Source organism: Photinus pyralis, unplaced genomic scaffold (assembly GCF_008802855.1).
Source record: "Photinus pyralis isolate 1611_PpyrPB1 unplaced genomic scaffold, Ppyr1.3 Ppyr1.4_LG4, whole genome shotgun sequence".
Taxonomy (NCBI): Eukaryota; Metazoa; Arthropoda; class Insecta; order Coleoptera; family Lampyridae; genus Photinus; species Photinus pyralis.
The window spans coordinates 16,012,022-16,024,337 of record NW_022170511.1 but is presented as its reverse complement, the minus strand read 5'-3'; the positions used below and the strand labels follow the sequence as shown (position 1 = coordinate 16,024,337).

At 38.9% G+C, this 12,316-nt stretch overlaps 1 protein-coding gene across 1 annotated transcript; it reads left to right on the top strand.

The window, feature by feature from the left end:
• The first annotated feature begins 3,094 nt into the window (after window positions 1-3,094).
• LOC116168664 (sphingomyelin phosphodiesterase-like) lies at window positions 3,095-10,470 on the top strand. The gene is made up of 13 exons (XM_031484602.1): window positions 3,095-3,197; window positions 3,248-3,302; window positions 3,357-3,521; window positions 3,571-3,695; window positions 3,742-3,890; window positions 6,022-6,097; window positions 6,428-6,600; window positions 9,088-9,282; window positions 9,330-9,430; window positions 9,486-9,638; window positions 9,689-9,786; window positions 9,834-10,024; window positions 10,073-10,470. Exons 1-13 carry the CDS (start codon window positions 3,147-3,149, stop codon window positions 10,197-10,199), a joined length of 1,659 nt encoding a protein of 552 aa, XP_031340462.1. The 5' UTR covers window positions 3,095-3,146; the 3' UTR covers window positions 10,200-10,470.
• The last annotated feature ends 1,846 nt before the right edge of the window (window positions 10,471-12,316 follow it).

The following is a 12,316-nucleotide window of genomic DNA, read 5'->3' as shown; positions in this document are numbered from 1 at the left end:
CGGCAAGGCAAACCGTCTTCTTCTTAGGCTGCTCAATCGATAAAAATAAATGCTCCGGCTAACTCAAATCGGTGGGCTTTTAACTCTTTTGAAACTGTGTAACAAACCTTGACCTGCCGCCTACCAATCTCCTGCCTCAACTCCTACTCCTCCCTTTCCTTCCCCTCGTTCTTCGTTAAAGACAGGCACATTGAAACCAAATAGATAATATATTGAAATGAGATTAGCGATACAAACAATTTACAGGGATCTAGCAGTTCTTCTCTTCTCCTTGTAAAAACACTAGCTTAACAATGACAACTAAACTAAATAAAAAATCCTAACAGGTGAGACTAATTTACTCAAGGGGTGGCCATCCTCTACAGTTTGAAAATTGCAACAACAGGTCATCGTTTTTTAATCCAGCGTGGGCTGGGACTTATTTAAATAAACACAAAAATTTATCCTACTCTTTGGCAATCGTTCATTGGACTTTAATAAACAATCAAATCAAAATTTTTTTTACTATAGCTTAATTACCAAAAAGTGGAATTTCACAGAATGTTACAAATTTAATTAGACTAACCTTTACAACATTTGTACAGCCGATCTTGTGAACTGCTCTTTCCTCTGGTACAGGGTGGATGTGATGAAACCTGACACTTAGGTCTCTGTGACTTCCTAGGGGGTGGCTTGAATTTAACACACGGAAACAAAAATCCACGGTGCCTATCCTTCCTCGGAACGAAAGCAAAGTTTAGCGTTTGAACTGAAACTTAGGCCAGGAAATCCTTCGCGTGGCGAGTGGGAGACGGCTAGTTGCCAAAGTTTCTACCCAGCACGTGTATTTAATTTTATTTTATTAGTTTATTAGCTTTAACCGCCTGCGGGAGACGGATTTTTGAGTTAGCGGTACGGCAGAACACAAACTTTTATGATCACTATCCGACGGTAAACCGCGATGGTTCAAAGTATTATTTCACCAGCTCTTCTTGGGGCAAATATCTCTCCGAAACGCAGCGCTCCTTCGACAAATGACCTTACGGCACTAGTAGGAAATTCCACCTGGGGCGGATCCCGAAATTCTGCGCCTTGAGGACTAGGGCAGCACTTTGAATTATGTATCCTCGAGAAATCACAACGTATCCTAACGCGATTCACTGCATCCAAAGTAAACTGGGGTGAAGCTCAAGGGTTCGCCCAAATATCACCTGATTGGAACCTGGGTCTTCTTCGCCAAAAAATCAACACGAAAAGAAAATAACACTTCGGAACGGGTGCAAAAAGCACGCAACTGGGAGCAACCGAAATAAGCCGGTGGCTCAAACCGCCAAGGGTACCAAAAATCGCTCAAGGTACGTGTTGACCGCTTGACGTACTAACTGCGAGTCTCCAAAACGATCCCCTTCTTCAGAATTGAAATGAAAAAACCACACCCAAATTACCATAAAACAAAAATGGCTCCCGCTAGAAATTCTCCCATTGGTTTAGATAAAGAAGACTTAACCCACTCTAACTTCGTCGTCAACCTCAAGGAACTGCTGACTAAACTGATCTCACGGTTTTCTGCTGATGACGTGAAAACTCCTTATCTCTTGACGGCTCGGTGCTACATCCGCTCCTATTCTCGGTCCAGACGGCGCCAAAGTTGATAAACGAACGACAAAAAACTCGCATTACTCATGATGACGTCAATCAGCTTTGCACTCTTCCCACGACGAAATTAAATCTGAGCGAAATTAAATCTATCGGACCATAGTCTTGAGCGAACCGAAATGCCCAAACACAAAATTTCTAACCGGAACAAATAATGAAATATACAGGGTGACCTGCACTGTCATGACAAGGAATTTCGAATTTTTCAATGAAATTTGGCGCGAAATAAAACCACTCGTTACAAACCAAATCGAACGGACCAATACGGCGAGATTTGAGCAGCGAATCTTAATAGGATAAGTAGTTCAATGGTAGAGCGTTGGGCTATAAAGCCGGAAGTCGGGTGTTGGAACCTGGGCTGAGGTATAAGAATTTTTCATCTGTGACAGAGCTGATGGGAATTTCCTTAGACCAGTTTCGAGCATTCTGCCGGTTACTCCGAATTTGGTTTTCCTGCAGTATTGCTATTTCGTAAGGTAAATACCGGAGTAGTATATAGAACAACGTAAGACCTTCTGCAGAGGCACCTCTAAAAAGCATTATGCGGGCGCAAGCCTGTTGAGGACAACAAGAGAGGGATAATAAATAAATAAATAAATACATAAATAAATAAATAAATAAATAAGAGTGTGAAGCTTTCTGGTTGAGTAATTTTTTTTCCTACGTAACTCCTCCTTTCAGTGATAACTTTTTTTTCACTTCTTCCTATCACCATTTTAATTTCTTTCTATTTTAAATTTCCGCAACGTTTCAGGGTTCTGGGTACCTCTCATCTAGGTGCTTTAAATCCCGCCGTTTTCGACATCCTTGAACGATCATCGAACAGAACCTTGTGTATTGTCGCTACGGTGTCCTAGAGAAACGAGGAAGTTAGGTACACTTCACGGGCGAATTTAATGGGCTCAACTGCGGAGTTCAAATTACTGTAGGTATTCCGAAAGCTTTGAAACTTACCGCGGAATTATGTAACGCCTGAACAGTTAGTACGGAAAACAGGAATCACTATTCACTATACCTATCTTGTCCGTCGTGACTGCACCTATTCAAAATGATTTTCCATTTAAGAACAAATATGTAGGTAACAATGCCTGTAAAATGGTATTAACTTAGCACCTAGCAAAGCAAAACACAGAAATCATTGAGTAATTAAATCCTTCACTCAACCATTGAATAAAAAAATTCAATGACTCAACGCAGAAATGGTCTAATCTGCGTTCAAGATCACGACAAAGCCTCAGCATACTAATAAGTATGCCGCCGCGTTACTTTCCTTTTAATAGAACCGTTGCTCCCTCTCTTCAGACAAATAAAATAAATGCTTCTTCATGCACTACAATACCCTCCAGTTATCACTGTGTTATTATTACTATCATACATTTTGCGACGGCACTAATTATTAGGTACCTAGTCTAATTGGGAGTTTTGCAAATTGCGTCAAAACTCGTTAATTATTAGGTACCTTATTATAACTTTCGGAACTTTCATTTCCTTTCTTGTCTTTACGTGTGAGGATGAAAGTAATAGTTTTAGCAACGTTATTGTGTTCGGTAACCGGAAGCTTGGTACCTATTTTTGAATTTTTTACTTCAATTAGGCAACCCCAATTTTTTAGGAGATTATCTTCAAGCGGGTGGAGTCCAGTATCAGTTGCGGCGTATGCGAGTTGTGTAAGTAGCGAGTGTACCCTGCGGTTAATGTTGTCTATTTCTTATTATTCACAGTGGTTAACATCTTTTATACAGCTGCCAAGAAAAATGAACCTATGTCCTTCGTCAAGCTCAAATTCGTACCACTATGTAGAGTTGCCCAAAATTCGATTGTCTGCAACGGAATATTTGACACATTTGCACCAGACATTCTAGAAGCCTTCCAATATGTCCAAATCAGTAAGTTACAAATTACAGATTTATTCTCTTTAGAAATACCACCACTTAGGTCCCACTGAAATTTGTAGTATGCTTATGGAAGCTTGTCCACAAATGAGAATTCCAGAACACGAGTGGACGGTAAACCTTACAAGCGTACCAAAACCACGAGTGCAAGAGAAACTGCGATCGAAGGTATAAATGTCACATTATCACACGCACGCGAATAAAATATTTTAAGGCGAATAACGTGATCAAGATTCTACAAATTAATGATATCCACCTCGATACGGATTATGCTGTGGGAAGTACAAGCAATTGTCAGGAGCCACTTTGTTGTCGCAATTTGTCCACTAACAAACTCTTGGCACGAAATATTCCTGCCGAAAGGTAATTAAAATTGTTTAATTAATTCTATCTATTTATTTATTTATTCATTTACTTATTTATTTTTTTTTGTTAAATAAACGTTTAATGAAAATAGTAGAACAGCAATAAATTACATATAAGAACGGGGTTTTAAAACATAATAAATTTCGTCAAAAGAATTACAAAAAAAGGTAAAGTTCCTAAAATACATTCGGCATTGCCTTTTCGAATTTCTAAACTGATTAGTTGGTAAATAAACTGGGTTGAGCGGGACTCTCCAGTTTTTTGCCTGAGTCTTTTACCAATTGCCGCTGTCATGATTTTGGTTTCATTTCCCCACGGACCCATGGTTTCTAGTGCGAATCCATAGATTTGTTTTCATTAACAGGTGTTTCCGTTAAAATGTCGGTCAGATCGGTCCCCGAATAAGAAATTAACCTTTGCGCATTCTCTCGCGTGCAGTTTTTCACAAGTTTAATATAATCCAGCCTTTACTGAAAGGTGCTACTGTTAACATTTTAGTAAAATCGGTCCACAAACAATAAAATTGCTTCTGTGCATGCGCGCAAAGTTTTTCATATATTTATTATAGTCAATCGATTTGCCTCTATTAAAAGGTGCTACTGTAAAAATTTCAGCAAGATCGGTTTATAAATAAGAAAGTCACAACTACGCATGCGCAGAAGGATATTCCCTGCCGGTCTAAAACTTAATAGGTGTCTTCTCCAACCAGCAAGTAACGTTTGGAAACATTTACGCAATTTGTCCCTGTAAAATTTGAGCTATCGTGATAAAAAACCGGACAACAACTACAACAACGGACTTTTTTCTGAGACGAAAACAATACTTTACCTACCCATATATGGGCGTGGAAACGTAATAATACCTGTACTTACCTGTAAAGGGCCCTACAGAAGGACGTTTTTGTACGCGGTTATGTACGTGTATTCAAAAACGCACATACAAAACCGTGCACTACCACTGCCTACAGACGCATTACAATTTCGTAGTATTTTGAGCGATGTATAAGGAAGTGATTGCTTTAGCACTGGAAGCAGTGGCGTGCATTGCTGTGCTTCAAACGAAGACGAACAAAATAATTCAACAAATTCCCTCAGAAACTCGCTGGATCAGACATTTACTATTTCGTGATCACGTGTCCATGCTAAATTTGATACTTATCTAAACTGTTATTTTTCTATACGTAATAAAAACCGAAGGAATAACATCCCTGAAATTAAATACAAAATTCCCAATCAATGAACAAAATAACCCAAATCCTTTGTTTGGATTCGATTGTTATGAATAAATACAAAATCTGTCCCATAATTTTCACGGGTCGATTCCTTTAAGAATGTCAAAATTTCTTCAAATAAAACTTATTCTGTAAATTCCGAAAAATAATCGACCACTACTTTACACAAATGAAAAATTTGACGTTGGTAATATTGCCACTCCCTTTAGAAATATGGAAACACAGATCGTTCCATATATTGGTACAGATGACTCCGTAATTAATGCAAAACAAAAATGTCCCTACGTATCGCAAATCTGCGCAAACCGGCTTTAATTTTACGAAAGTAATACTCAGGATCGTGATTAATGCATAGGAATAAAATGCCAACGTTCCGCTGTGTTGATATTAATTTTGCCCAATTTATTAAATAGGTTTTGTTGCGAGTAAATGCAGGGATTAATTGTCTTAATTTCCTGCCGTTGGTTTTTCGCACAATGCGCTGTCCATTGACGTCACTCAGCTTTAAGAAGCTTGATTTTAACCAGCCAATATAATTAGCGATCCGAAAAAACTTCGTTGTTTATCACGAGTTTTGATATCAATTTATTTACTCTCGTTTTTTATCTATGATCTGCGGCTTCAAAATGTTCCTTTGCGTAAGTGTTACAACTCGTAAATGAACAATTTTGCTATGAGACTGCTAAAAAGTTTTCCTTCGTCACTGTTATTATGTTATATAACGGTTAAGTGCAAGAGCAGGTAAGGATTTTTCCACACCTGAACTTCGCTGTTTGGACACTATCCTTGTTTTTTTTTGTTTCTTCTTTGTTTCTTGTTGTTATATTGATACTTTGTGTCCAATAAAGTCCTATTATTATTATTATTATTATCCTATTATTACAAAGATTTTTTCAGGTGGGGTAGCGCTGAATGTGACACACCACTGAAAACATTAGACTACATTCTTGAAGTAATTGCAGAACGACATACTGTGCGTATAATTTTTTGTATTTCCAACTGTAAAAGTTGCTTTCTATTCATTATGGCCCTTGCGACATGTCGACAGATTGTTCAATTGTATGAATGGTTGTTAAAGTTCTTCCTAAACAATTGTGCATAAATGGTGATTCAAATAGTCGCTAATGAAGCATGGGGCAATTATTACCTCCCAAATAAAAAAAATTGAAAAATAGTACAATAATTATAAAATATGATACAACAGTCGACAGTACATTTTAATGTAAGCGTCAATTGCAAAAATCCCTTCTAGAGAAGAAGTGATTTGCAACGCAGGTACCATTGACCCTTGCTTTTTATTTAGGATATTTCCTACATTATGTGGTTAGGAGATATAGCACCGCACGATATTTGGCGACAAACAAAAGCAGGACAGCTGATCACTCTCAGGGACGGAATTTCTGCACTGAAGCGCTTCTTTCCCAACACCCCGGTCCTTCCCACAATTGGAAACCACGAAACCAAGCCAGATGGTAGGTAAGTTTATTGTTTATCTTATGAATTATACAGCCTGCACATATAAATAATAACGCTTTAAATAAGGCACGAGATAAAAGATGAAAAAACCTAATTTTGAGTCACCTTGAGTTTTGTCACCGAGTTGATTTCTAAACCTTGACTGACCAGGAGACGGTCGTCAAGGTGTATACACCAGCGCCAGCGGTACTAACGGATCGGCTTCGAAGGTTAACGATGCTAAAACATATAACGTGACGGAAAGTTTGGTGAATATGCAATTAAAAAGCTATTGCTAATTCGGCGGTATTATTTAAGGATTATTTACACCCATTTTGTAGACATCTGAAACAAACTTTGGGTACTGATCAACAAAATTAGTCATAATATTGAGGCATTTGAGACATTTATCTTGATCGTTAAGGTGTTCGAATAAGCACACGATTTACATGAATTCACACAAACAACATTTATTTTAAACACACAATTTGAATTAATCATAAAATTCCGACACTCAAAATAGACTATAACAAGATACGTTGACACACCCCGCAGACGCCTTCGATTACAATTAAACAAAATAATGAAATCTTAAAACTACAGTTTTCTGTTAAAATCCTAAAAATTCGGGCACACAAATCAGTAACTGCGAAAGAAAAACGCACTTAACGAAACGTATCGCACTAATTTGTTCTTCTTTAACTTATCTTCTGATCAGGACACAGTCACGTAATTTTACTCAATTTCAATTAAACTGGCTGGTCAAACACACGACCGATGAAAACGATGGCTGTCCGGAAACCGGTAAACGACAACTCTTCTTAAAATTTTCACTCGAACTAAGCTGACTTCTTGATTATTAAGAAATTTAACGCAGGACGCGCGTCTTCTAAGCTTTCAACGAAACGCAACTCGGTCTCGAAATTGGCAAAAGGGCTCTTTCTTACGGTGCATCCCATCCCGGCGATGTACATCCCGGTGACGTACACCCCAGCACCGTTTTCGCAGCGACAACCCATTCCGGCGACCATTACTATCCCGGCGATTTATACCCGGCGACGACCTATCCCGGCGACTATTACTTTCTCGCCAATGCACACCTAACGACGTCTGTCCAACCCCATTTTCCTTTTGTTTATTTTTTGGACATAAACAAAGATATACTGTAGAAGCGGCTGTTAAATTATGTACCGAAAGTGGTTGTTATGGTTGAAATATGCAAGGGAGCTCAAATAAGCCGTCTTGTTTACACAATTGCCAACAGTGCAAAGGACGCATTTTTTGAAAATTATATCTAGAAAGGAAAAATCACAAATTCTATAATAACAAATAAGTAAACTTAATTCCGGTGAATTGTTTCAATATAATAAACATGAATTTGCTTCAAATGTTTACCTCATCTTAAATGTTTCCCATCCCCCCGATCTCAGAGTTCAAATTGCTGAGACGACCGAAGCCGGGATTGCCCATCGCCGAGTTTAGATGGCCGGGATAACCGCAGCCGGGAAGTAAACGGTCGCCGGGATAGGTTGTCGCCGGGATAGTCATCGCCGGGATGGGACCCGTCTTTCTTACGCCAACTCCAGCATTTAACGTGTAGGTATTCCCTACTTCCAAAATTCGAAATGAACTTCATCCAATTAACGGGACATAGCAACATGACAAATTAGAACTCCGTTTCTTGACGCTTCTGTAGTTACGTAGGTATTAAAACTTTACGCGGAATTGTCTTATCTCAGATAACAATTTTCTACGAATATTTTGTCAATTAAGTGCATTCTTATCGCTACTAAATTATATCCCTTTTCCTTTTTATAATAAGCCCTACAATTAAAAATTAGAAGGCAGTACTCGCTTGGTATTTACACCTAAAACCCAACCAGGCTAATTAAATAAATTAAAAACGAAGATTTGATTAGTGACCCATCATTAACTTCAGGTGTTTGGACTAGACTTCAACCTCGACATCGACACTCTTTTTATAGCAATGTATAAGTTTCTTCTCTGCTGACCATGTATTGTAGATCGCCTTACTCCTGATTGGCTACCGCCAATGGACGGGATTGAAAAATCTCTGATTTTGAACATTTACCTTTTCTTAAGTCGTCAAGCTGTGGTTGGGTTTAAGTTCTGCTGAGTCTGTATTGCGTGCTTGATCATACGAAGTAAGTAATGTTCGAGCCATAAACCTTACGTTCTCAAATGCGAGCCTACGTTCATCGTCTGATGTTCCGTGTACTGCAACTGCTAAATGTTTAATGGGTATGAGTCTGATTGTTGAAATTTAACAATTTCTTTTATTAAAGCTCCTGCTTCTCTCGATCTAGGTTAGTAGCAAAAGAAGAAATATAGTAAATCCCAGCTACTTTCCTAGCGGATATTTTGTCCCATTTCGAACCGTACCCTAGGGTGTACTCTTGCTGTATACCGAATGTCCATAACCACGCTTCCAAATTTCAAAAAAGATAAGCATTTGAAATTGAAGGTAAATGAAAAAACCAATTTCAGTTATCCTCCACCGTGGGTTACTAACCCAAACTTTTCCATCACCTGGTTCTCCGAAGCACTAGTCGAGTTGTGGAAAGATTGGATTCCCCCATCGCAATTGCAAAACGTATTAACAGGCGGGTATTACAGCATCCAACCTCATCCTGGTTTGAAAGTATTATCATTGAACACTCTTTACTGCCACTGCCGAAATTGGTAGGTATCTCAATATTTATGTATTCCACTAACTGAACTTATTGTAGGTGGTTGTACGTTAATAGTACCGATCCTGCCCAACAGCTCCTGTGGTTGGTTACTGAGCTTCAGCAAGCAGAAAGTACTGGACAGAAAGTTCACATCATTGGTATTACATTACCTAATTTTCTAAATTGCTGTTAAACCACACCTGTCAATAATAGGTCATATACCACCCGGTAACGCAGACTGCCTGAAAGTATGGTCAAGGAACTACTATGAAATTGTAAGCAGATACGAGAGCACAATTACCGGACAATTTTTCGGTCACACGCATCTAGACGAATTTGAAGTATTCTATGATAGCCAAAACCTTAGTAATTACCTATGTCAAAAGTGTAACCAGTAAATTAAGAATTTTGAACAGGTCGTCCGGTAAGCGTCGCATATATAGCACCATCTATTACACCATTTGAGGGTGGAAATCCCAGTTATCGGATATACACCATCGACTCTGACACATGGGTAACTATATGACAAACACTTCTTCTTTTACCAAACAGTTACAATAGGAAGTCATCGACTACGAGTCATTAATTATGGACTACAAGAAGGCAAACAAATACTCGGAAAGTAATCCAGAATTATTCAAATTGTATTCTGCAAAGCAGGCTTACGCCCTCAATAACTTGGGGCCAAAGGAATGGAACAAGTTAATTTACAGGATGAAGAAGGAACCTTTGCTGTTCGATAAGTTCTACCAGTATGAGTCGCTATCACCTTTGATTTCTATTTAATGGTTTCTTTTTAGGAACTACTACACAAACAGTCCTAATCGCCCAAGTTACGGCAGGCAAGACAAATTTCGGATACTTTGTAATTTAAAGTCTGGGAAAACTAAAGCAGCTAAGAAGTTGTGTGGCGACCTTAAAAGCTGATGTTTTGACAGCCCCACCGTCCAAAGTGAAGGCTACGCTCCTTTCATACATTTAGCATCTTTAGTTTACTGTCTTTTCGATCATTCTATCCGGTCAATCTGTTTAAAGCTGACTCAGTTGCGACACTTTGCCCAAAGTCCAATCACAGAGGTAGAAAGCCTTAATTTTCGAGTTTTTCAAAGGATCCGTTGCTTGCCGGTGTGAAATTACTCGTAATTGTTATTATTATTTTGTTGATTGTAGTAGTAGGTTTAACAATAGCAAAGAGCATTAAAATAATTTAACAAGCTCAATGTTTTATAAACGCAAGTGACGTAGTCGTAAATTTTCCAGTGTGGAAACGCTAACCACGTTCTGAAAATTGAGTAAGTGATCCAGAATCCTCCCCTACAAGGTGGACTCTGAAGTGCTAATCGATTTTTAGCCTTAATGACAGTGTGTAACCAAACACTGCAATATGGATATCTGTATATTATATAATAGTAAGCAGGTAGTAGACATATTATCACTTCACCCGATGAACACAAAAAGAAGCGCATTGAAAGTGCTCTCGAATTTCTGCGCCGTTATCGGGAAGAGGGTGTGGAATTCCTACATTTATTTGTAAGTGGAGAAGAGTCTTGGATCTACTACTTCACGCTAGAGACTAAGGAACAAACAAAACGATTGCGGAATTCCAGTTCTCCAAGTGTCAAGAAGTTTAAACAAACGCCGTCATTGAGGGAGGTGATCGTTTCAGTATTCTGCGACAGGAAAGGCGTTCGGCTAGTTAACTATCTGAAAAGAGGTACAATAATCGAGACACTAACTAACAAAGATATACCGAGCTATAAACAACAAAAGGAGGGGCCGGCTGACAAAGGGAGTTCGTTTGCACACTGACAACGTTCGTCCTCACTAGGGAATGCAATCCCGCAGCAAAATTTCAATCCTGGTATTTGCGGGAGCATTAGATAGTAATCCCGCTGGATCCCGCAAAATTTTAAAAACATTCTGAAATAAGCAATTTTTGTGTAGTTAACGGATTATTCTCAAGAAAACACATTGTAATTCGCGGAAGGAATGCATCACATCCGCCGCCTTTTCATGTCGCCGGTGAGTAATCTTTTATGGCCCCTCCATGTCTATCTGGATTTCTAGAATATTCGCTGCAAAATTTACACACAGCCACTTTACTACTAATGCCTTTTATAAACAATCGACGAGTCCGACATATTGTCTACAAGAATAACGGTTCATGCGTTTTAAAACAGTAGTAAAATAAGTCCGATTTGCGCACTAACTCGCTGTTTAACAAAGTTAATAACAGATGCGGGTTTGCGCGTAATTATTGCATGAACTGCAACAACAAAAATGTGCGAAATAATCAAATTCGCAGAGTTGCTAATGTATGGGGGTAAGCTTGGTAGATAAATTCTTTAATCCCACAAATCCCGCGAGATCTCGCTCCATTTACATACGGGATTAATCCCGCAAAAAGACTGCGGGATCCCGGTATTTCGGGATCCCGCGATCCCGGTATTGCATTCCCTAGTCTTCACGTCGTCGTGCGGACCACGACCGATGTCATCGCCAAATTCGAGTCGTAAATCATTGACCATCCTCCGTACAGTCCTGATTTAAACCCCAGTGACTACTCTATTTGTTCCTCAACTTAAAACAACATTTTGGGGAAATGAAACACATCGTCGCTTATGAAACCTACTACCTACCTAATGAATCGTTTCGGCACCAACACAGTATAGATTTTTACTGATATCCACTGTGTCCAAAATAAGACTGTCTATCATGGGGATCTCGGAAACCATAAAAGATACGATAATGGTCCAATTGTTAACACTGTACTATTATCTTAGATGGGCGCATCACTGTAAAGCAGGACATTGCCCTCATTCAAGAACCCTGGTTTATTAAACCAAGGTTTCTGGTCCTGAGAACACAAAAGGAATCGTTTTCATTGATACACGACAAGAAAAACCTAGAACCTGCATATATGTCCCTAGCTACCTTTGCGCGGCAGTGATATTACGACTATACAGTCAGCTCAAGTAGTAATAGCATCAGTATTCCCCTGGAGATTTTGTCAACCTACCTCCTAGTAATCAGGTGGCAGGACT

Coding starts and splice junctions, on each gene's coding strand:
- LOC116168664 (XM_031484602.1), top strand. CDS start 3,147: ATGAAAGTAATAGTTTTAGCAACGTTATTGTGTTCGGTAACCGGAAGC. Junction 3,303..3,356: donor TTGCGGCGTATGCGAGTTGT/GTAAGTAGCGAG, acceptor TATTATTCACAG/TGGTTAACATCTTTTATACA. Junction 6,098..6,427: donor TAATTGCAGAACGACATACT/GTGCGTATAATT, acceptor CTTTTTATTTAG/GATATTTCCTACATTATGTG.